Source organism: Rattus rattus, chromosome 13 (genome assembly GCF_011064425.1).
Source record: "Rattus rattus isolate New Zealand chromosome 13, Rrattus_CSIRO_v1, whole genome shotgun sequence".
Classification (NCBI taxonomy): Eukaryota; Metazoa; Chordata; class Mammalia; order Rodentia; family Muridae; genus Rattus; species Rattus rattus.
Window position 1 is genome coordinate 64,323,324 of NC_046166.1, and position 25,221 is coordinate 64,348,544.

The 25,221-nt window shown below is 46.3% G+C and overlaps 1 protein-coding gene across 1 annotated transcript in view; it reads left to right on the forward strand.

Annotated features, from left to right (window-relative positions):
* Positions 1 to 24,849, forward strand: part of Nek5 (NIMA related kinase 5) — a 43,458-nt gene extending 18,609 nt beyond the window's left edge. The window contains exons 12-18 of the mRNA XM_032918870.1: positions 2,424 to 2,510; positions 7,990 to 8,058; positions 10,344 to 10,473; positions 13,375 to 13,500; positions 15,814 to 15,948; positions 19,522 to 19,630; positions 24,445 to 24,849. Of these exons, the coding sequence (XP_032774761.1) occupies positions 2,424 to 2,510; positions 7,990 to 8,058; positions 10,344 to 10,473; positions 13,375 to 13,500; positions 15,814 to 15,948; positions 19,522 to 19,630; positions 24,445 to 24,610 (822 nt within the window). The 3' untranslated portion in view covers positions 24,611 to 24,849. The remainder of the gene's footprint in view (positions 1 to 2,423; positions 2,511 to 7,989; positions 8,059 to 10,343; positions 10,474 to 13,374; positions 13,501 to 15,813; positions 15,949 to 19,521; positions 19,631 to 24,444) is intronic.
* The last annotated feature ends 372 nt before the right edge of the window (positions 24,850 to 25,221 follow it).

Here is a 25,221-nt window from a genome sequence, read left to right on the forward strand (position 1 = left end):
GTGCTTTTGGAGGCTGACAGGGAGAACCACTGTGGTAGCCATGTGCCCGGAGCCTGAACACAGTAGGCTGGCTGGCTTCTGCAGAAGACATATTGTCCTGGTTGTTCACGTGTGTGGGTCTGTGCTGGATCCTGGCATCTGGAGTTACCGTTTATTTTTTTTCCAGTCTGCTTTTCTATCATTCTAGGCACATGTAAAGAATATGGTCAGTTCTAAGGCACAAACAGAGTAGTCAAGGAAGAAACAAGGCATAAACAGAGCAGTTAAGGAACAAAGCATAAATCACGATTACTGTATTCAGGGTCTTAACAAAACACACCAGGATTAAAGAACACATTCCTCAGCTGTTTTCATCTTGAGCTTATGTGTCCTGGCCCAACGGCCTGCCTGAGGTGGTGGTGATGATGATGATGATGATGATGGTGGTGGTGGTGATGATGATGGTGGTGATGATGAGTGAAGTCTGCTTGTTACCCCAGGCTAGTCTTGTACTCTTGAACTAAAGGACTTGATTTTCCCATTTCACCCTTCCCCTTTTCCCATCTCCACCTTTAGGACTAAAGGTGTGCGTGCACCCTAGCTTTACCATATGTTTTGAGGGGCAACACATTCAATTAATGCAGAAGTGGAATATGCAGAGTAGCCACACACGATTTGGAACTGGAATAAACAAAGATCTCTGTCCCACACAGTGTCCCATACAGTGTTCCACACAGTGTTCCACACACTGTCCCACACAGTGTCCCACACGGTGTCCCACACGGTGTCCCACACGGTGTCCCACACACTGTCCCACACAGTGTTCCACACACTGTCCCACACAGTGTCCCACACAGTGTCCCACACACTGTCCCACACACCCACACGGTGTCCCACACGGTGTCCCATACAGTGTCCCACACGGTGTCCCATACAGTGTCCCACTGTGTCCCACACAGTGTCCCACACAGTGTCCCACACACTGTCCCACACGGTGTCCCACACAGTGTCCCACACGGTGTCCCACACACACACAGTGTCCCACACAGTGTCCCACACGGTGTCCCACACACTGTCCCACACGGTGTCCCACACAGTGTCCCACACACTGTCCCACACAGTGTCCCACACGGTGTCCCACACAGTGTCCCACACGGTGTCCCACACACTGTCCCACACGGTGTCCCACACGTGTCCCACACAGTGTCCCATACAGTGTCCCACACGGTGTCCCATACAGTGTCCCACACGGTGTCCCACACACTGTCCCACACAGTGTCCCACACAGTGTCCCATACAGTGTCCCACACGGTGTCCCACACGGTGTCCCACACAGTGTCCCACACACTGTCCCACACACTGTTCCACACAGTGTCCCACACGGTGTCCCACACGGTGTCCCACACAGTGTCCCCCACACTGTCCCACACACTGTCCCACACACTGTCCCACACAGTGTCCCCACACAGTGTCCCACACAGTGTCCCACACAGTGTCCCACACACTGTCCCACACAGTGTCCCACACAGTGTCCCACACAGTGTCTGTCCCACACAGTGTCCCACACACACAGTGTCCCACACAGTGTCCCACACGGTGTCCCACACGGTGTCCCACACGGTGTCCCACACGGTGTCCCACACACTGTCCCACACAGTGTCCCACACAGTGTCCCACACACTGTCCCACACGGTGTCCCACACAGTGTCCCACACACTGTCCCACACACTGTCCAACACAGTGTCCCACACACTGTCCCACACAGTGTCCCACACAGTGTCCCACACAGTGTCCCACACAGTGTCCCACACACACGGTGTCCCACACAGTGTCCCACACACTGTCCCACACGGTGTCCCACACACTGTCCCACACACTGTCCCACACAGTGTCCCACACGGTGTCCCACACAGTGTCCCACACACTGTCCCACACACTGTCCCACACACTGTCCCACACACTGTCCCACACAGTGTCCCACACAGTGTCCCACACAGTGTCCCATACAGTGTTCCACACAGTGTCCACACAGTGTCCCACACACTGTCCCACACAGTGTCCCATACAGTGTTCCACACGGTGTCCCACACACTGTCCCACACACTGTCCCACACACTGTCCCACACAGTGTCCCACACAGTGTCCCATACAGTGTTCCACACAGTGTCCACACAGTGTCCCACACACTGTCCCACACAGTGTCCACACAGTGTTCCACACAGTGTCCCCCACGGTGTCCCACACAGTGTCCCACACGGTGTCCACACAGTGTCCCACACGGTGTCCCACACAGTGTCCCATAGCCTCCCAGGCTATGAAGCACCACAGCTAAAGTGAGTATATCATTACTTTTAGAAGAACTTATTCTCTAATGATTTGGATGTGTCTAAAATTGTAGGCTCTGTAGGGATTATTTTCAGGTTAAGGTTGGCTTTGTGTTTCAGGAATATTGGAAGCAGCTGGAGGAAATCCGCCAACAGTACCACAACGACATGAAGGAAATTAAAAAGAAAATGGGGAGAGAGCTGAAGGTAAGCTCACCCCACTACAGTGAACAGTGCTCTATCAACTCAGAGGTGATCAAATGACTGCATATTAAAAGCAAGGAGCTTAATATAAGAGTTTACGCTTAGCATATCCAAAGCCCTGTGTGGAATGCAATCTTTGCACACATGTACACATGCATACATGGGTGTGCACAGACATCCACACCCATCCACACACCCAGGCACAATGCATACATACACACATGCATACATACATGCACAGACACATGTACACAGATATGCATACCCACATGCATGTACATATGCACACACAGAGACCCGGACACAGACACATGCCCATGTGCACACGATCTCCTGACAGGAAATGAGGTAGAAGCTATCCTTCCAGTTTCTTTCTTCGTAGAAAACCTGTCAGACCTAACAACACTTACTACAGAAGATGATGTCAGGATGTGATGACCTTCATTAGGAATTAGTTATCAAAAATACCTGTTGTCTTCCTTATGATGAGAAAGCCAGTGTTTACTGAGCAGCTGCTGGAGGACAGAACTGGGTTAGATGCAGAAAGTCCAAACTGAGGACAGGCTTATGCCTGCAAGGACAGTGAAAGGGGCCCAAGGTTATTAAAGTCGGCTGTGAACAGGGGCTCCAAAGCCTGTGTGGTCATGAACAGCATCGTTGTCTTTTTTGGAGGATGTTAAGTTAATAACGGTTTTTAAGTTATCCTGGACATAAAGGCTTTGCTTGTGGCCTTGGCTCTTTCCTCCCACCAAATGGCCTCTCTCTTGCTGTAAATCTCTAGCTACGTATGAGGTAAAGCGTGTGTGTTTTTCTTTCTTCCTCCTCTAAGAACATTTCCATTCATGCTAAGCCACATATAACATGGTGGCCTCACAAGACCGTAGCCTCTGATGTCATTGCTGTCTTAGTCTGTGTAAGTGCATGCTGTGGTGCTGGCAGTTCTCGGGACTTACTTCTCTCACATACAAGACTGCGTGAGCCTGAACACAGCTGACATCACTCTTGAAAAGACCATAACGGAGCTACACTGGAAACTCGTCCTTCCGTATTTCAGGTTTCTAGAATTGCAGCAGATGACCATGTCTTCAGTGGGCGATGTAGCCAGCCTGCGTCTGACCTGCTGTTTAAAAACATACAGGGATTCCGCTGCCATGAATATCTGCAGTCCTCTGGGTTGCTCCTTTTCTGAGGCCCACTGGGCTGTGCAGAGCTCACCTAGCAGAGTTAGGGGAACAGACCTGCCATGCTGCTGTGGCAGACCTGCCTCCTCCAGCCTCTTCAGCCTCCAAGGGCGTGAGCAAACTAGTCTGAGCACGAGTGTGGGGAGGGTTTTCAGTGGACCTTGCTTATGTCCTGTAACAGAAAGTGCAGCAACCTTTCACCTCCCAAGTCACTTAGTGTCACAAGCCAAGAGGATGCCTCTGTCATATCTGCCTTCTGGCAGACGCACGTCCACTCACAGGCACATGTGTATGGAATGATAACGAAGAAAGTCTGCTGTACTCAAGCCTCATAGGAGCCAAGATGAGAAGGCCAAGTGGGTGTAGGCTCATGCGGAAGAAGTTGATGGGGTGGGGGAGGGGATTGGCCTGAGAAGAATGAGAAGGTCTGCGTTAAGTGATGTGTTCTAAGTGAGAGGGAGAGGGACCCCATGAACGACCAACAACCATGCCTATCGGGACCTCACCAAAGTTCCCAGAATTCCAACTGTCACACAATTGCAGAAACTCTAAGCAGTGGGCCAAACCACGCCTCTGCTAGAGCACGAGGCCAAGCATGGTCAGCTGCTGCAGGCACTCAGAAGCGGCCCCAAATCAATGCACCTGGGATTGAAACAAAACCACATTCTTATAATATTTCGGTGTTTTGTTTTGTTTTGTTTTTTAAATGAAACTGAAATTCCAAATTCTCGCTATAGCGAGTAGCTTCAGAGCTGATCTCGTCGATTGTGTGTAACCTGTATTCCAGGAGAATGCCGACCTCAGTCATAGAACCTATTTGGTAAAGAGGAGTAACCTGCCCTCCTGCCCTGATGCTCCTGAGGACGAAGTCTCAAAGCAGGTAGAGATGGATGTTGCCAGAGGTTTGTGAGTTTCCAAGTGTGCCCTGCCCCAGGGGTCAGGGGCAGGTCTGGCTTCCCGCTGTGCCACTGGGTCACATAGGGACCTCCTCAAAAGCTCAGATGTTCTTTGATCAATTCCCCTTGTCTGTTTCTTGCAGTCTCCCTCCCACACCATCTCTAGGTAATTGCCATGAGCTTTACATCACAATGGATTATTTGCATTTTGTAGATGTGAGCATGGCATACAAATGCCATCATCCCTCAGTGTTCCTTCTGCTGGCTTCTTTCATGCATCAGGAAGCATCACTGTGCTTAATAGTGTTAAGTCTCACCTATGGTGGATAAATATCATCACCCCTTGTCACTGCTTGGTGTACTCCACTATATAAGTATACAAAACTTCGTCAACTCAGCAAGAGATGAATATTTCAATAGTTTCCAACTCTTGGCTATTGCAAACTCTGGGACCATCATGGGCATTGTACGTCACCGTGGGCGCCTTCCTGTAGTCAGGGTACAGTGTCAGTACTGTTTCCTTGGGACAGGGTCTACAGCTAATCCTGAAGCTGAGCAATTTCAGCTAGGCTGGCTATCCAGCAAGCTCCTGTTTCTGTGTCCCAGCGTTGCAGGTACAGGCACACAGACTTTTATGTACAGGGAACTTCAATCCAGGTTCTCTCGCTTAGGCAGTCAGTGAATTTGCATGCTAAGCCACCTCCCAGCCCTAAAAGTCAAATCTAAAGGCGACAGGCACATCTCTTTCTACTCTGGAGTGACTAAATTGGCCTGGGATGGCGAGATCATCTAGTAGGCATTATGTTTAATTTCCCCCCTTTTGCAATTCTAGAAACTGAATCCAGACCCTCATGTATTCTAGGCAAGTGCTCTAACATTGAGCGGTTCCGTTATTTTTATTAGAAGACAAGATTTCATTACATTGTCCAAAATGGCCAAACACTCAAGATCTTCCTGTCTTATTGATTGGTATTGGTCACAGGTGCTGCAGTAGAGAGAGAAGCTCACCAAGATGCTAAGCCTTCATTTTCCAAAGGAGCAGAGGGGTTCAGCCTTCTCGGGAAAGTCTGACTTTGCCCTGGCTTTACACTTGGATCACAGGCATACTACTACCACTAGCCCCCATTTCCTTTAAAAATTGATTTATTGATTGTTATATGTGTGTATGATACATGTGTGCAATTAGTACAGACGTGCGTGACCTACAGGACATACGTGGAGGTCAGAGGACAGCTGAGTGTCTCCTTCCACCAGGGGTCCCCAGGCACTCATGGCAAGTGCTTTTGCCTGCTGAGCCGTCTCGCAAGCTTTGTAGTTTCTGTCCCCCATGCATGTAAGACTTGCTTGTAATCATGCCGTTAATTTGCAAACTCATGTGTCACCTAGCCTACTCCAGGACAGTGTAAGATCTATGCCAGCTGAGTCCAGGACAGTGTAAGCTTTACGCCAGCCGAGTCCTTTGGGCAATGTCTACTGTGTTCTTTCTTTGTGTAGGGGTGTGGATCACAGAGGGCAGAGATGGCTCAGTAAGAATTTGTAGAATTATAACTTTCCAACCAGCCAGATCCTTCACAACCTTCTCTGAAGCCTATCCCAGGTCTCACATTACAGTGTCACAGTCTAGTATGGCCACTCCTATATGAAAATTCACTCTATAGGCTTCTACCAGGACCCACCGTCGCGCGCGCGCGCGCGCGCGCACACACACACAGACACACACAGACACACACAGACACACACACACACAGACACACACACACACACAGACATACACACACAGATACATAAATACACAGACACATACACACACACACAGACACAGACACATACATACACACAGACCCATACATACACAGACACATACACACACAGGCACGCACACAGAGACACACATATACACACACACAGACACACACACACACACACACACAGACACACACACACATACACACACACACAGACACACACACAGACACACACACACACACAGACACACACACAGACACACACACACACACACACAGACACACACACACAGACACACACATATACACACATACACACACATTCACACAGACACACATACAGACACATACAGAAACACACACAGACACATACACAGACAGACACAGACACACAGACACATACACACAGAGACAGGCAGACAGACAGACAGACAGACAGACACACACACACACACATACACACACACACACACACACACACATCCTGTTGTTACAGTTACATTCTAAGGCTGAGATGGGCCTCTGGTGAAGCACTTACCTAGCATGTACAAAGCCCTAATCTGATCTCCAGTACTGCAAAAGAGAACTCTTGAGCTGGACTGGGTTAAACTGCATTGGAGCGATGAGCATTTTGTCACATTATAGAATTTTTGTTCACAAAAATGCCAATGTCCAATACATGGCTATTTTAATTAGATGGATACTATACCTACCCTTTTCATGAATCATGGTTAACTTTTCTGGCAAAAAAGTGTTTCATCAAATTCAATGCAGAAATCAAGTTATAGAAATATACACCAAGGGTTGGAGAGATGGCTCAATGGTTAAGAGCACTGACTGCTCTTCCAGAGGTCCTGAGTTCAATTCCCAGCAACCACATGATGGCTCACAACCATCTGGAATGGGATCTGAAGCCCTCTTCCCATGTGACTGAAGACAGTGATAGTGTACTCACATACATAAAATAAATAAATGTTTAAAAAAAAGAAATATACACCAATATGAATTTAGACATTATGAATATATAATCATATGAGTTGATGGAATTATGTTTTTCTCTCAACTTTTAGAGTATCAAGAGAGACTTGAAATAAATTAGACTTCAGAACATAAAAGAGTAAAATTCAAAAGCAGAGCTGTAAAATTAGGCTCTAAACATTCCTATCTTTTACTTGCATATTACAAAGTTGATTGGGGCGCTGGAGAGATGGCTCAGTGGTTAAGCGCACTGACTGCTCTTCCAGAGGTCCTGAGTTCAAATCCCACATCCACACATCCACATGGTGGCTCACAACCATCTGTAATGGGATTCAATGCCCTCTTCTGGTGTGTCTGAAGACAGCTGCAGTGTACCCATATATAATAAATAGAAAGAAAGACAGACAGACAGACAGACAAAAAGAAAGAAACAAAGATGATTGGGGCTCATGTTGTCTGTGAGATTCTCTGCTCCCTCTGTCTTCTGGAATAGCCCTACTGTGTGCTTTACAATCCAGGTTGTCTGTGTGATTTCCCACTCTCACTGTCTTATAGAATAGCCCTACTGTGTGGTGCTACACTAATGATCTTAAGTATGTATGGTGTGAAGATGAATTGGCCTCAGGGGTTGTAATTTGAAGGGTTTATTGAACTGTTAAGACTTTTTTCTTGCTTATTTTAGAGAGGGGTAAAGTTTGAAATCAGCCTAGATGAATGCATTTCAGAGGAAGACACTATCCAAGAGGATGAGATACGTCGTTACGAACCTGCTGCTATGATCAGCTATGACAATGTGAGTTGGTCTTCAGACTCATGAAATTGTTGCAGGGGCTGTAACGAGAATGTCCTTGCACGAGTTATTTTCCTGATAATGTTAATATGCTGATTCAAAAACCATTGAGTAACCTGAAAGTGTAGTCAGTTAGTTCTAATTCCTCTGTGCGTAGGTAAATCTCATGTAGGAAAAAAAAGTTCAGATTTCATTTGTCCTAGTTAGGGGTCCCATTGCTGTGAACAGACACCATGACCAAGGCAACTCTTCTAAAGGACAACATTTAATTGGGGCTGGCTTACGAGTTCAGTCCATTATCATCATGGCAGGAAACATGGCAGTATCCAGGAAGACAGGGTTCTGGAGAACGAGCCAAGAGTCCTTCACCTTGATCAAAAGGTAGTCAAGAGAAGGCTGTCTTCAGGCAGCTAAGAGGAGGGGCTCAAACCCCACCCCCACAATGATACACTTCCTCCAGCATCCATTATAACAAGACCACACCTTCTAATAGTGCCATTCCCCGGGCCAAGCATATTCAAACTACCACATCTTTTTTTTTTTCTTTTCTATTTTTCGGAGCTGGGGACCGAACCCAGGGCCTTGCGATTGCTAGGCAAGCGCTCTACCACTGAGCTAAATCCCCAACCCCCTTTTTTTAATATTTATTTATTTATTATATATAAGTACACTATAACTGTCTTCAGACACCAGAAGAGGGTATCTGATCTCATCACAGATGGTTGTGAGCCACCATGTGGTTGCTGGGATTTGAACTCAGAGCAGTCAGTGCTCTTAACCACTGAGCCATCTCTCCAGCCCCTACCACATCATTTTATCACTTGACATTGACACCTTTTGAATTTTCAACTTTCATCAGAACGTGTAACAAATGTCAGTATCAACGTTAACTGATTCCCTTTTCCCACTATATTTCCTCGGACTTAATCTTTCAGATTACTAAAAATTAACTATGAATAATCACACCCAACACTTTCTTCAGCTACTGAGGTACCCCCAGTCCCTTCATATTCTCATCTTTTGAGAGCCAGGAATGCAGGTCAGTGGCAGAACACGGGTTAACTGTGTAACACTCAGGGTTGAGTCCTACTAATGTCTATGTCATTGCACTTTTACAAACATTTTCTACAGAATGACCCCATTAGCATGGTGGCCTTAGTGTTTACTCAATGATTTGGCCTCTGATGTCCCCAGAGCTGTGGGATCTGAGCAGCCTAGGTCTGGGGAGGGGCAGGTCACATGGTTTCCATGATGTGAGGTGCTGGCATGAGAAAAGGGACTCCAAACAACTTTAGCTAACAGGGGTTCCTCCTGTCTTAGCCTGTGCTTACTACAGCTAAAACCAAGATGGCCGTTTTCCTATTGGCAGTGGAACATGAGGACCAATTGTAGGACCTAATCAACCTGGTTGTGAGGATCAGTGTGGTTGGTGGCTATGCTGTCGACTACTGGGGAGGCCGAGCTGGGAGGACTGTTGAGTCCAGGAATTCTAGAACACCGTGGACAGCACAGTGAGGTCCCAGCTTAAGAAAGAAGATCTCTGGAGAGATGGCTCAGTGGTTAAGAGCAATGGTTGTTCTTCCAGAGGACCTGCGGTATTTGATTCCCAGGTCACTGACATTCCAGTCATGTAATACCAGTTCCAAGGGATCCAACACCCTCTGCTGGCCACCTTGCATACTATACACACAAGTGGTACACAGACATACGTGTAGCCAAACACTCATACACATAAAACAAAAGTAAATAAATCTTCGGAAAAGAAGAAGAAGAAGAAGAAGAAGAGGAGGAGGAGGAGGAGGAGGAGGAGGAGGAGGAGGAGGAGGAGGAGGAAGAAGAAGAAGAAGAAGAAGAAGAAGAAGAAGAAGAAGAAGAAGAAGAAGAAGAAGAAGAAGAAGAAGAAGAAAAAAGGAGTATTATGTTGGATCCTGAAAGCAGGGATTGGATAAGAAAACCCTGAACTGAGAAGTGTGATCTGGAGGAGAAAGCCTGGGAAAATTGAGTTGTTCTGTGTTCGGTGCTGGCCGCTATTTTCAAGAAGAAATGAAAACATTGGTGTTTCTGTCTCAGTCAAAATAATTTCACCTTTAAAACTATATGGAATTCTCTCTCTCTTTCTATCTCTCTCTCACGCACACACAATACTTGCCATATTGTTTGAAAAGTAATATTTGCAAAAGGCACAAAATTAATGCACTTAACTCTCAATATGGCTTCTTTCTCATGAATAACTGAAATTTCTTTAGGTGGTGGAGAGACTAAGTGATACTTTAAGCTTTGAAGATGGCATGAAGTTTCAGGAGTCTAAATGTAGGGGGGAGCGTGAAGAAGACTATACAGACAGAGCCTTTGAAGAACTCTGCGGCCCAGAAGCAGGTACATCTTGCTTGAAAGCGGGGGGAGGAAAATGGAGTTTTTCCTTTGCAATCATCCCCAGCTCTCTCCACTGGGCTCCTGGCTTCCCCCCATCTCCCCCACATCCTTCTTCTAGCATTCCTTCCTGCTATGCTCACGGCCCTGGGCAGGTCTACCCACTCCTGCAGTTTCAGCAGCTCTAGGAGTGTCATACTTGTGGGTCTGTCTCCTTACCTTCTGGAAAGCTCTCTGGGCAGGTGTGACAAGCACCTTAACCCCAGCACGTGTCCTCCTCCTTCCCAGAGACCCCTGCTTCAGAGCAAGGCCATCCCCAGGGCGATTGCTCCTCTGCACCCAGGGCAGTGTCTCCTCAGAGTCCTCTGAACTTTTCCTCTGCCTCCATGTCTGCTGCTGCTGCTGGGTAGGGAGGGGCCTGACACCCTTGAGTACTGTGGTGACATAGGAACCATTCACTGGTTCTGGAGCCAGTGAATCCCGGCTAGCACTGGAGTTCCGGGTCATGGGACATTTCTCCTTTTCAAGTTATTTTCATGTTCTAAATAAAGACCCCCCCCCATCCTTTTTGAGGTGTGGGGAATCATAGTAATGGTAACCACGCAGGGTTACTATAGCAACAAGAGCGTTGCACGATAGGTACGAAGGACCTGCCTGAACGAAGGGTGCTTAATAAACGATCTTCCCTTCATTAAAAAAGAAAGACTGGCCGATTGGCTTTCGGGTGTGTGTGTGTGTGTGTGTGTGTGTGTGTGTGTGTGTGTGTGTGCATGCATGGGTTTATGTGCACCACTTTCGTGAAGGCGCTGCTGGAGGGCAGGGGTGGCAGATCCCCTGGAATGGCAGGAGGTTGTGAGCTGTCTGATGTCGGTGCTGGGAACTGAACTTGTGTCTCCTGGGGGAACCGTAGCTGTGTTAACTGCTGAGCCATCACCCCCCGACCTTCTTTTATTTTCTTCCTCTGCCTTCCCCATCCTTTAGTACTAAGGAAAATAGCAGGCTGGTTTGTTTGATCATCCCGGGCCAGTCCTCTTTTTTTTTTTTTTTTTTTTTTAATCTTTTTTATTTTGAGACAAGGTCTCCTGAGTTGTCTGTGCTGGCCCTGAACTTCCTCTCTTGCTCTCCAGCTCAGGGAAATCCTGGTCTTCTCCCCAGTTAGCCATGTAAACATTTGCAGACCTGGCTTGCCTCAGTTTCTCCTTCCCACATTACTCTGCTTTATTTTCCCACAGAAACATCTCTGCTCTGTTCACCAAGCATCCTAAGTGTGGCTCTCCCCCTGCCCAGCCAGTGCTAGAGGGTGCAGACAGAGGAAACCTGATCCCTGTCCTGAAATGATAAAGAAAAGGGGGTGCAGACAGGGGCATGGCCTGAGCCCTAATGGTCATCACTGCTGGGATAAGGCTGGCTGGGGAGATGGGGAAGTCCCCTTCCTTCAGGGCGTGGAATGCTCACGAAGCCTGCCTCAGTCCATAGAGCGTCTGCTGCTGAGACAAAGATCTGGGTTCAGGTCCCAGAACCCGCAGAAAAAGCTGGGCAGGGCAATGTTGCTCTGCAAGCCCAGTTCTGGTGTATGTGTGTATGTGTGTATGTATGTGTGTGTGTTTGTGTGTATGTGTGTTTGTGCGTGTGATTGTGTATGTTTGTGTGAGTGTATGTGTGAGAGTGTTTGTGTGTATGTGTGTGTTTTTGTGACTGTGTGTGTATTTGTGTGTGTGATTGTGTGTGTTTGTGTGTGAGTATGTGTGTGTAAGTGTATGTGTGTGTATGTGTGTGTTTTTGTGACTGTGTGTGTATTTGTGTGTGTGATTGTGTGTGTTTGTGTGTATGTGTGTAAGTGTATGTGTGTGAGAGTGTGTGAGTGTGTGTTTATGTGTATGATTGTGTGTTTATGTGAGAGAGTGTGTGTGTGAATGTGTGTGTTTGTGTGTTTGTGTGTGTGTGTGTGTGTGTATGTGTGTATGTGTGTGTAGAGACAAGAGGACACCTGAAAGCTATTGGCCAAGCAGCTTAATATGATCTTATGAGCTCCAGGTTCACTTAAAGATCCTGTCTCAGAACGTGAGTTAGAAAGCGATCTGAGCCAGACCCTGACATAGCCTGGTGTGGCGGTGCACACCTGCAATCCCAGCACTCAGGGTGGGCCTGGTGGGGATTGCTTGCTGTTCTAGCACATGGGGGGCTGAAGCGGGAAGTAAGAACGCCATAAATTCTGAGCCAGTCTGGAACAAAGAAGGAAGACATGTTTGAGGCGGGGAGAGAGGAGAGAGCTTGCCTATGCAGAAACCTGAGAATTCTCATAGACGTCCCAGTCATTTTTCTATTCATGGATTTCCTTAGCACTTAGTTAAACTGAATATCAACATTAATGATAAAAATGAAACAACATTGGAAGCTGTTTGAGTTTCTGCCTTCTCTGTTGGGTCTGTTAGAGGCCCAGGCAGGGGCTCCTGTGGCCTGGACTTCCTACTCTTGGGTCCCTATGCTGGGTAGTCTTCTGCCAACTCCACAAAAATCAGAGTCACCTGGGGGAGAAGGAGCTTCAGCTGAGGAACGGCCTCCATCAGGTTGGCCTGTAGGCAAGTCTGTGAGGCATTTTCTTGATTGATGTGGGAAGGCCACACCCATAATGGCCTGTGACATCCCTGGGCAGGTGGCCTTGGGGCCTATAATGTGAGTCTGGGAGCAAGCCAGTAAGCAGCCCTCTCATGGTTTCTGCTTCGACTCCTGCCATGGAGTTCGTTTATGAACTGGGTGCAGTAAGATGAAAGGAACCCTTTTCCCCAGAAGTCGGTTTTGGCTATGGCGTTTGCAATAGAAAGCACATCGGGCCAGTCCCTAACAACTTCAGTACCCATCGTTAGGTTCTGCTGCTGTGGAACTAATCAGTTATTGTCTTACTCCCAGAGGGTTTCTTTCAGGACGCCATTGCCACAGAGAACAGGAGGCAGTGGGATGCCGGCGCACCTCAGACTCTTCTGCGAATGATGGCCGCAGCAGACATCACCTCCACCTGCCCCACCATGCCGGATGGTGAGTCTTTGGTCAGCTGTCACCAGCAGCAGGGGAGGACCAGGACTTGGAGCAGCTCTGCAGCCAATGCACACCTTATTGGAATGGTTGGCACTTCCCAGTCATCGTTTTGGCATCATGGATGTGAAGTTGAGACTCGTGTGCTAGTTATCCTAGCAGTCGATGACGCCAATGACTCTGGTCACACAACAGTGTATGACAGGAAGAAAATCGCGCCTGCCACATTTCCTTAAGTGAGAGAGGGAGATCAGGACGGGGGTGCACTTGACTTAGTTCCTAACACTGGCTTAATTACAGCCTTGTGATGTCATTGACCAATTGGTCTTAGGGTTAGGTATGTAGTTCGGCTGTCAAGGGCCTAGCACATGCACGATCCGGGGTTCAAACTCCAGCCAACCCAGATGGTCACGCTTTCACAACAGCAGGCTTTACTCACCGAGCCAACTCCCAAGTCCTTGTGCTTCCTCTGTCCTTCAATACGTAGCCCCAAGAAAGGGTTAGCATTTGAGACTGTGCTATAAATTCAATAGACAGCTCTCGATGTCCTTGGCATCAGTAAATCACAAATGGGAAAATATTGAGAAAAAGGCTTTCGTCGGTGTGAAGACGTAGGGACGTTTTCTTGCCACTCTCCCTAAGCAGTGCAGCAGAACCACGATTTGTGCCGCACTTGCGTTGCGCTGTGCTGTGCGTGAGCCGCCTAGGGTTGGTTTAGAACTCAGGAAATAGGCCAGAGAGATGGCTCAGCAGTTAAGAGTAGGCACTGGGGGTTGGGATTTAGCTCAGTGGTAGAGCGCTTGCCTAGGAAGCGCAAGGCCTTGGGTTCAGTCCCCAGCTCCGAAAAAAAAAACCAAAAAAAAAAAAAAAAAAAAAAATGAGTAGGCACTGTTCTTGTTGCAGAGGACGCAGGCTCGGGTCCCAGCTCCCAGCTCCCGGTAACTCACAACCCTTTACAACTCTGGTTGTAGAGACCCAGACCCCTACTCTGGCCTCTTCAGTTAACCGCAGGCACAAACCCACACTCTCACAGGTACGCAGAATTACTAAAAATAATAAAGATTAGACCTTAAAAGATAAAGTACGCTTGAAACTAGGGCTGGTGGTACATGCTGTAACCCCAACATCTGGAAGGTAGAGAGGGAAACCAGGAGGATAAGGAGTTCAAGGTCACCCTCGGCAACTATAGACAGTTCAAAGCTAGCATGAGCTACACGAGACCCTGTCTCATCCCCACCCCGATGAAAAGTATGTTGGAAGACGTGCATACGTTTTTACGCAAATAGTACATATTACATATAAACTATTTAATCATATGCAGATTTAAGAATATTTTATTTTTACTATTTTTAATTATATACCCTTGGGTCTTGGTGTGGATATATACACATCCGAGCAGTGCCAGTGGATGGCGAAGGCATCGGATCTCCCTGAAGCCAGAGCTACAGGTAGTTCAAAGTCACCATGGATTCAAAGTCACCAAACTTGGATTCTCTGTAAGAGCAGCAAGCGCTTTCAGCTGTCGAGCAATCTCTTCAGCCCACATGGCCAGATTTTCTATCACTGGTGTCCTGTAACTAGCTAATCTGCTTTGGATGCCAAGGGATGAGCTTGTATCACTTAAATGAGTTACTGTAAGTTTTTAAGATGATTTATAATTCAGTAAGACATAGGAGGTTGAACTCAACTTAAAAAAATAAGCACATGGAAACTTATCACAGTTCACACAGCAAAATATGACCCTCAACATGTGACAAAAAGGTAGTAATGCTTACACACACACACACACACACACACACACACACACACACACAATGAGGAATATGATGTTCATGGTTCTAGCATTCTGTGGACTGTTACAGAATATAATAAAATATAAAAAACTGAAAAGATTCCACCTCACACCAGTTGAATGGCTAAGATCAAAAACTCAGGTGACAGCAGATGCTGGTGAGGATATGGAGAAAGGAACACTCCTCCATTGTTGGTGCAACTGCAAGCTGGTACAACCACTCTGGAAATCAATCTGGTGGATCCTCAGAAATTTGGAAATAGTACTACCTGAGGACCCTGCTATACTACTATTGGGCATATAACCAAAAGACGCTCCAACATATAACAAGGACACATGCTCCACTCTGTCCATAGCAGCCTTATTTATAATAGCCAGAAGCTGGAAAGAACCCAGATGTCCCTCAGCTGAAGAATGGATTCAGAAAATGTGGTACATCCAACAATGGAGTACTACTCAGCTATCAAAAACAATGACTTCATGAAGTTTATCTTTATTTTTGCTAATGCAGTATCGTTTTTCAGATGGCCAAGTTATTGTGATGGATGGTAGCCAAGAAAACAGGAAGCAGTGGTGGCGGGATGTGCCAGGAACCCCTCCTGCTTTGGCAACAGAACGTGCCTGCAGTGGCTTATTGTCTGCGGGTAAAGGAGAAACTGGTATGCGCTTTATTTTTAACAGAGTTACCGGTTCCCCAGGGAATTATGTCACCGATTTACAGATGCAGAAAGGCACCAGTAGTGCCTTTGGGTTGGAGAGAGAACTGGGAACACACCTTGCTTGTCTGATTTGCTCTAACCAAGCTGGTTCCAAGTGAACTAACGAAAGGCATGCACTTCCAAGGACAGAGGCATAATTTTGTGTAGTGTTTCAAGTTGACGACTCTCGGAAAGCACTGGCGCTCTGGGGAGACAGTCTAGCATTGCTCAGTTTGATAACTACTCAGAGAGCTCATTTTCCTACGGGCAATAAGAATGCAAACCAATATGATTCATTGTGTTTTCATTTTGTTTTAAAAAGACTGTGTGTCACTGTGTAGCTCTGATGACCCCAGACTCTTTGCTATGTATGCCTGGCTGACTGTGAACTCCTAGAGGTCCGCCTGCCTCTGCCTCCTGAGTAGTCTCCATTTTAAAAGCAATATGCATCCCCTTTTCTGTCAGTATCTCTCTGTGTTGTCCAAGGAAACCTTAAGCTTATAGGCACAAGTGGTCCTCTTGATGACAGCCACATACCACCGCACATGGCTACATTCTGTATTATATCTTATGTGTTATATGATACAATATATCTCTATTCATTATATACACATACACACATATATGATATTATATCTTGGTCTGTCTATGTCTATCTATCTATCTATCTATTCTCTGTGTGTCTATCATCTATCGTTCTGTTTATCTATATCTATCTATCTATCTATCTATCTATCTATCTATCTATCTATCTAACAGTCTATCTATATTATACACACACTGTTCCCCTGCCTCCTGAGTGCTGGGATGTAGGGAATGCACCCCCACACCTGGTTAATCTATATTATATTTTTGTTAACAATTTTTCTTACCGATCCTAAGTGGTTACTGTATAATTGACTTTATCTTTGTTGGATTCATTACTAAGTGATTTATTTTCCACTGAATCAAAATATAATTTTCTATGTTATTGTTTAACATACTCCCAATGGTGTTTATATCTATGTTATTGTTTAACTTTCTCCCCCTAGGGTGTTGACACTAAATTCACTCCGGAGAAACCAAGCATAGGTCAGGCACAGGGCTGTATACCTATGGCCCTATCACGTCTGTAGTAGAGGCTGGAAGAATTTGAGTTCTGGACAGCCTGGGTGCTAGAAATGAATTTGAGGGGTCCAAGAAAATGACCACAGAATCCAAAATACTTCAGCAAGGCAAAAACGAGCTGCTTCTGAGGAATGGTGGATGGTCCTGTCAATCAAGCAGGCAAGCACACATAGCTGGGGCCCTGTTGGATTCTCATTCTGAACACAAAGGGGTTAAAGAAACAGGCAACTCTGGCTGTTCTAATACCTGGAAAATAGATTTAAAACCAAAACTAATATTAATATATATATTTCCTTAAAGGAGAAAAATTCCAGAGGATATTACAGTCTTAAACACGTGTTTACCAGAGAGACAACAGTTTCATACAAAAGAGAATGCTATTAGGTCTAAAGTCTCAGATTGACCCAACACAGTGAGATTGAGAAACCTTGGCATACTATGCTTACCAATCCAGGCAAAAAGCTAAACAGAGTAATGCCGGGGCTAAATGACATCATAAACCAAACAGATCTAACAGACATCTGCAGGACACTCCACCCACACCCTAAAGAACACATTCTGTTTATTTTCAGTAGCACACAAAACGGTCAGCCACATAGGCAACACAAGGCAGGTCTCCACAAATTTGCAAAAGAAAATCAAATAACGCCCTTCACGTTGTCTGACCACGATGGAGTAAGGCTGGAGGTCAACAGCAATAGAAATGACAGAAAGTTACACAAACTCATGCAAGTAGAACGACACACTACTGAGCAGAAAGAAGCTGGGTCACTGGAGAAATCAGAAGGAAGCTTAACAAGTCCTGGGACTGAAGGAAGACGGAACCATGACACACCCACACCCGTGGGACACAGTGCAAGCATTAGAGCAAAGGTTATAGCCCCAGGCGCCTACAGAAGATACTGGGAAGACTGACTGCAGCTGAGGGGCCTGGAAAAGAAAGAGCAAACCACACTATAAAAAGAGTAGGTGGGAAAAGAAAATAATGGGGCTAAAACTAGCGAGACAGAGGAAACAGCAACAAAGTATACGAAACTATCCTTCGCCTCTGAAACCGGGTGAGCTGGGGCTCCACAGTCCAAGCTGTTCTCAGCACTACTGTCTTCAGAGCGCCCACTAGGAGGGCCTGTTAAGCCCCACTTACAACATTCAAGCACTTTCCTCATCCAAAGTTCCAAAGTTTTTCAAATTCCTCCAAGACACAGCATGGTAGGGCCTGTCGCCGCAGTAGCCCACTCCTTGATACCAAACTTGTGTCTTAGTTACTTTCCTATTGTTATACTTATGCAGTTTTATAATGGAAAAGAGTGAGGCAAAAAGAAATACAAAATGTACAGTGCGAAGCAGAAGAGAGCACTGGGAGATTTAATGTTGTAGCCATGGCTTGTGCCAAAAGAGAGGCAGATTCTAAGTGGAACGAAAGGAGTGGTATTCTTGGGCTGGGACCCTCCCCGGCCAATCCTGTGACTTGTGAAAAGAAAAGGCCTAAGGAATATTCTGCTCCTAAAAAGAAACAACAAAAGTGTATGGGAATCTAATTCAATTAGGGGGGCCTTAAGGACACAGGCAGGCAGCTGACCTTGATATTTTGTCACAATGATAGAAAGGTAACTAAGACACCAGAGTAGGTCTTCAACAGCCCAGGCTGGCTTCAAACCCATTTATCCTCCTGCCTCTGCTGTGATTCCTGGCAGACATCACCATGCCCAGATGGGGAATCTCTGAAATAAGAATGAATACAAAGACACAGGACAGCTGTGAAGGCTTGCTGTGCGGGCCGCCTCAGGACTTCCAGGAAGCACAGGTGTACAGGGGGTTTACAGAGACGGAGAACGCTAGGGACGGCTCCGTGGTGGCGAGTCTTAAGTTTCAGTGTCACACTTTTCTTAACACTTCTCTGTCTGTTCCTTACTGGGACGCTCCCTTTTTGGAGTCTTCCTGTGTTGCCTAAGTTTTCAGTCCAGCACCAAATAACTGGATATCGAATTAATCGCTTTTCTCATCTCAAATGCTAAATATTCGGCAAGAAGCAGCTTAAGGGCGGACGACTTCTTTCAGCTCGTGATCTGAGGAACGGGAAAGCATGGCGGCTGGAGCATGTGGCAGCTGCTTGAACACATCTCAGTGTACCAGGAAAACAGAGAGGGGGCAGGAAGCAGGGCTGGACTATAAACCTCAAAGCTCTTTGCACAGCAACCCACCTTGCTCCATTCAGGAACCACACCTCCCCGTGGTTCCGCAGCCTCGCCGTGTAGTGCCGCGTGGGGCCCGAGTATTCAAACACATGACCCTGTGGGAGACATTACACAAACCACAACATCTCATCTGTGGCCGTCGTGAGTGGCATTCACTGTGGGATTGTGGGTAGATGTTGCTCCTCAAGCACACAGATCATTCTCCTTTCATCTTTATCGTTTCTTTCAGTAGTGATGATAAAACCGCAGCTTCCTAAAGAAGACAGGGAAGAGGGAGAAATAGCCGCGGGCATCACAGTGGGTGATGAACGACTGCAACCGGGTTCGGATGGGGATGCTACGTGAGTACAAGTGGGAGAGAAGGTGGCCCATAGCGACCTAAGCCCAGGGAGACCTAGCTAAGGAGACCCAGCTTTACATGATGCATGGATTTGTTGGGGCTCTGCCGGCCCCCCGCTTCCCTTCTCTGTTGTGTGCATGTGTGTGCAGAGACTCACGCGTGCCTAGGCGTAGCAGATTTTTTTCTGCTTTAGAGTTGAACCATAAGCTCGTTTCACACGAAGATACATAGCTATAATCCTGGCACTTGAGAGTTATAGACAGGAAGGCAGGAGGATGGAGAACTCCATGCCATCATCAGCTACAAGCAAGATAGAGGCCAGTCCTGGCTGCATGGCACCCTGCCTCAACTCTATCAGCCACCGCCCCTACAAACGGTGAATCGCATCCTATTAAATATATACGGCACATTTTCTTTATTCATGCATTGGTGTTGATTATGGATCTTCATATGCATGAATATAGCATAGCTGTTGTGAATTTGCTGTCCCTCTAGCCCGCCTTTCAGCTACTCAGTGGTAACAGCTTGTCCCCAACCACTGCAGCTGCCAGGCTGGGTGCGTTTGTTTCCACTCTTGTGTGGTGGCATGGTGGCCACCAGATGACTCTGTCTTGTTCATTCTGTTTCCCTGTCTTGTCTGTCAGTCAGTCAGTCTGTCTATCTGTCTGTATCACTCTCATTTCCCCACTCTGAGACAGATATTTTTTCTCCCCTCCCTCTCCTCCATTAAACAAACCAGTGAGCTTCTTGTCCTCCATCCACTGTTTGGCGTGATCTCGTAGAAGCACATCTTGTCCCCTAGGCACCTTTCACCTCTTTCTCCTAATAATAGTCCTCCATGTATTTACAGCTTTTATTTGAACTAGGATTGGTCCTTCTGTGTTGTTAGGCTGGAATCCAAATTATCTCAGGTACCCTTCCCATTTAGCTTCCCTTGTAGTAGAGAACAGACACGTTTCAATGTTCCTGGCTGTTTAAAGAAGTTTTCCAGCATTATTAAATTTTCTTCTGTAGGTGCCACTTGACTTTATAGTGATATAGTTTCTCCTCCTTGGCAGCACTAGGGGGTGAACTAGGACTTTATATGTGACCATTTAAATGATCTAATATGTATACCAATAAGGACGGGATGGGTGGAGGTGGCTGTAGGTGGCGTGGCGTAAACTGAGGCAAAAACCTGCTAGCTCAGCAGGTAACTTTATTTTCTGAACTCTATACACAATATCTGCTTCCAAGCCTGATCCTACAACTAAACTGCCAGCTCTTTAGAAATCTTTCTGTCTTGGTCAACCTAGCATTCTTTCTGAGAATACTGTTTTACCTGTGTCCTGCTATTGCTTCTCTCTCCTTTCTGCAAACCTGAAGGAAAAAATCCCAGTATCTTATCCCAGCTCTTCCTTAGAGGAGCTTCTAAGTGGAGGGTGGGGTGGGAAAACCACTTTCGTCTTTAAGGTGGGGCAGCTCAAGGTCATGCAGCTGACTTTGCCTCTGGTCATAGAACAAAAACCTCTCCCAAACAACTTGCCTTAAAATAGTCAGGGACTTTCCATTCTTTTTACTTTTTTTTTTTTTTTTTTTTCCGGAGCTGGGGACCGAACCCAGGGCCTTGTGCTTGCTAGGCAAGTGCTCTACCACTGAGCTAAATCCCCAACCCCTCCATTCTTTTTAATGTGTATGAATAGCTGTCTTCAGACACACCAGAAGAGGTCGTCAGATCTCATTACAGATGTGGTCACTAGGAATTGAAGTCAGAACCTCTGGAAGAGCAGTCAGTGCTCTTAATCACTGAGCCATCTCTCCAGCCTGAGACGTTTTGTTCTTTAGCATTCTTATCTATGGAGGCTTTTAGAGACACACCCAAAGGGCACTTATGCATGTTATAGATGAATTCTTACATACTCTTTTACAATCCCATCTGGATATCATCTATTAGGTTTTACATTTAAACAAATGTGTACTTTTAACCCAACCTACCTGTTTTTTCCTCATATTCATATGTTTCTTATTTTATTAGTTTGAAGTTATTTCCTATAATAAATTTGGCAGCACCGAAAATCAAACACAGTATCCCACACAAGCATGCCAAGTCTTTTACTACTGTGTCCTCAGTCCCCTAAAGTTTTAAATGCATGTTGCACATTAATTAATTATCCTGCTGAGCACACTTGCTTTATGAAAATTTGTCAACATCTTCCATGGAAATAACCTCATCTAGAGTTCGTCATCTACTGTGTTAGTGAAGAATCAGGGCTGGGTATCAGCTCAGCCGTGTGTAGAAAGCCCTCATTTGATTCCTAGCACTGAAACAACCCATTTTATCTTTGTCGTCCTACTAGGTTTAGTCATGTGTTTTCTAATGACAGTTGGTGGTATTATTTTGAAGAGTTATTTTTTCGTCCTTTCCTGTCTCTGTATCATTTCTTTCCTATCTAATAATCAACAGGGTCTTGTTTTCTTCTTTGGGTCCTGCTCCATTTCTGACCTTTGGAAAACAAGGAGGGGTTAGGAAAAAATTCCAGTCATATAGCTTGTCTGTCTGACCCAGTCTCGGTGTCTTAGGTACTATTCTATTGCTGTGATAAACGACACGATAAAGGCAGCTAATGAAAGGAAGCACTGATGCTTACAGTTTCAGGGGTTTAGTCCGTGACCTCACGAAAGGGAATGTGGCGGCAGTTAGGTAGGCAGCATGTCACTGGGGAGTAGCTGAGAGCTTATACCCCAATTTGTAGGCAGCAGTCAGAGAGAGGAGGGGGAGGGAGAGAGACAGAGACAGAGACAGAGAGACAGAGACAGACACAGACACAGAGACACACACAGAGAGACAGAGACACAGAGAGACAGAGAGACAGAAAGACAGAGAGACAGAGAGAGAGAGAAAGACAGAGACAGAGAGAGAGAAAGACAGAGACAGACAGACAGAGACAGAGACAGGAGAGACAGAGACACAGACAAACAGACTCTCTGACTGGATGAATGGATCTGGTGTGGGCTTTTAAAAGCTAAATGTCCATCCCCAGTGACACACTACCTCCAACAAGGTCATACTTCCTAATCTATCAACAGTTTCACCAACAACCAACCTAGTGGGGGGGGGCTCATATATATATTTATCACTTGGGGGAAAAATCCCACAAAAATTTATAAGCACAGACTTGAGTTTGTTCAGATTTGGAGTTTGAATCACAGCCTATGGGTGGCTTAGAAACCCCCCACGCTGAGAAGCCAGCATTAAGAGTAACATTAAAGGGTGTTACTACTGCTAGGTTCACAGAAGAAGTAAATATAAAACACCCAGGAGTCACAATGTGTTGTATTTTCTCAGGAAAAATCAAGGTGACTTCACAATTGAAAGGCAAAGCAACTGTCCTTGCTGAGTGGAATGGAAAAACACCTCAGCAGGCTCCCTTCAGAGAAACTGAGTCCTGTTCATTAGAGCTCCTCTCTCATGGCCTAATGGCTTCCCAAACCCTGTCATTTTCCATGTTTCTCTCACAGGCTTAGAACTTACCCGAGTGTGTATGACCAGCAGTGTGTTAAGGGACTCTCATCTGTATCTGCTTTCTCTCAAGCATCTGAACATGCTCAACTCTCTTTCAGGGCTGGACTCCCTGGAAGGCTGACCCTGAGCTTGTTGTCCCTTGTGACCTCCCATGGCATTCTCGGTCCATTCTATAGTGGCTCATGCAGTCTGGCACTCCTAGGAGTGGGTTAACCTTTCTCCAAGGTCATTCGTTGTTGTGAGTTACCAAAGCATGTTATCGTGTGTCTCCAACTTCATCTGGCTCCCCCCTTACTTAATTATAGCCACACACTACATAATAACAGGACTAGGTCTTGGAAATGCAGGCAGGCAATTTCGTCTTCCTGTGAACCTCACAGAGTGTGCACTGACAGGATCCCACACGGTGCAGGTCCGTCATTTCACACGCCCTCTTTTGTTTTTGTCTTTCTAGACAGGATTTCCCTGGCTGTATTGGTGCATGCTCTGTAGACCAGGCTTAGTCTCAAACTCAGCCTGCCTCTGCCTGAGTTCTGGGAATAAAGGCCTGCATGCACCACTATGCCTGGGACACGTCATCTCTTGCCATAGTCAAGAAACACTACACACAATATGCACGAGGCCGCTCTAGTCTAGCAGTGTTTCTGATTTTGTTTTTGTTTCTGTTTTTGTGGCAGGGATTCATGTATCCCAGGTTGGCTTCGAACCTACTGTGTAGTCAAGGATGATATCGAACTTCTGAATCTTCTGCCTCCACATCCTGTGTGGATCAGAGGGATGCAGCACCTCCTTTAATCATTGCTGTGCTTTAGACCCGAGATGTCACACACACGAGGGAGACGTCACACACACAAGGCGAGCGCTCTACCCACTGAGCCACATCGCCAGCCTGGTGCAGCGGGGTTTTACAGTAAACTTTGTTTTTTCTAATAGGACCCGAGTTTGGATCTCAGCACCCACCTGAAACAGGCATGATTCTGTCTGCCTGCGACCCAGGTTGTGAGTAGAGACAGTTAGGATGGTTGGCTTAGCTAGTTCCAAGTTTAATGAGAGACGCTGTCTTGAAGGAAGGATGTAGATTGGTAGAGCCGGACACCCCATATCCTCCTCCGGCTGCTGCATGCATGGCTATAGGCAATCGCACCTGCACACACAGTCAGTCACAGACACCTCCCTTCCCAGGCCAAACTGACAGAAAACGTTATCTGCTGAAAGCCCAGCATTAAGGGCGGAAGCAGACAGGAAAAAGGAGACTAGTTTTTCTGTTTGTGCTTTTATATTCTAACACTGGTTCTGACTGCTTGTTATTCCAGAAAGTTTGAAGAATCCGAGGATGAGCTGAGAAGTGAAATAATAGAATCCCTAGAAAAGCTCTCGGCTTCCACAGAAGGAAGAGAATGGGATCCCAGCTCCTCTGAGAATGCTGAGAAGCCTGGAGAGAAAGAAAAGACAAACTCGCCACTCTGGAAGCTCCAGTGAAGGTCTGGAAGCGCCTTTTGGCCTGTTAATCTGCATTGCTAAGACCAAGGTTCACCAAATGCCAGTCTAAGTGTGCAAGTGTGAACAATCGTTCCCCATTGATGGGAGTCTGTGTCCTTAAAGGAAAATTCACTATCTTCCTGATTTTACACACTCTGTCCTGATGAGCTCCTGAAGGACAGCTCCGATGAGGACTGTTTTTAGCTTTACGTCCATCTATTAAACTGAAACTATATTCTTTTTTTTTTTTTTTTTTTTTTTTTTTTTGGTTCTTTTTTCTGAGCTGGGGACGGAACCCAGGGCCTTATGCTTCCTAGGTAAGCTGCCTACCACTGAGCTAAATCCCCAGCCCCTGAAACTATATTCTTATGCCCATGAGTTTGTCATTTGGGGAAGACTTATCAGGAAGCAAACTGCGTTGGCCTTGCATGGCAGCTATGCCACTGGTCCTTGCTTAACTGGCGGTGAGCATTTGAGGTGAGCAGAAGGGTGTCCCTTCTGCTTCCCTTCAGGTGTCTTGTAACACTGAGGTAGAGTACAAGGGAACAGATGACAACAGGTTGCTGGGATCGTGGTTTCCCAAAAGACAGTGTGATCTTAGACTCTGGGGT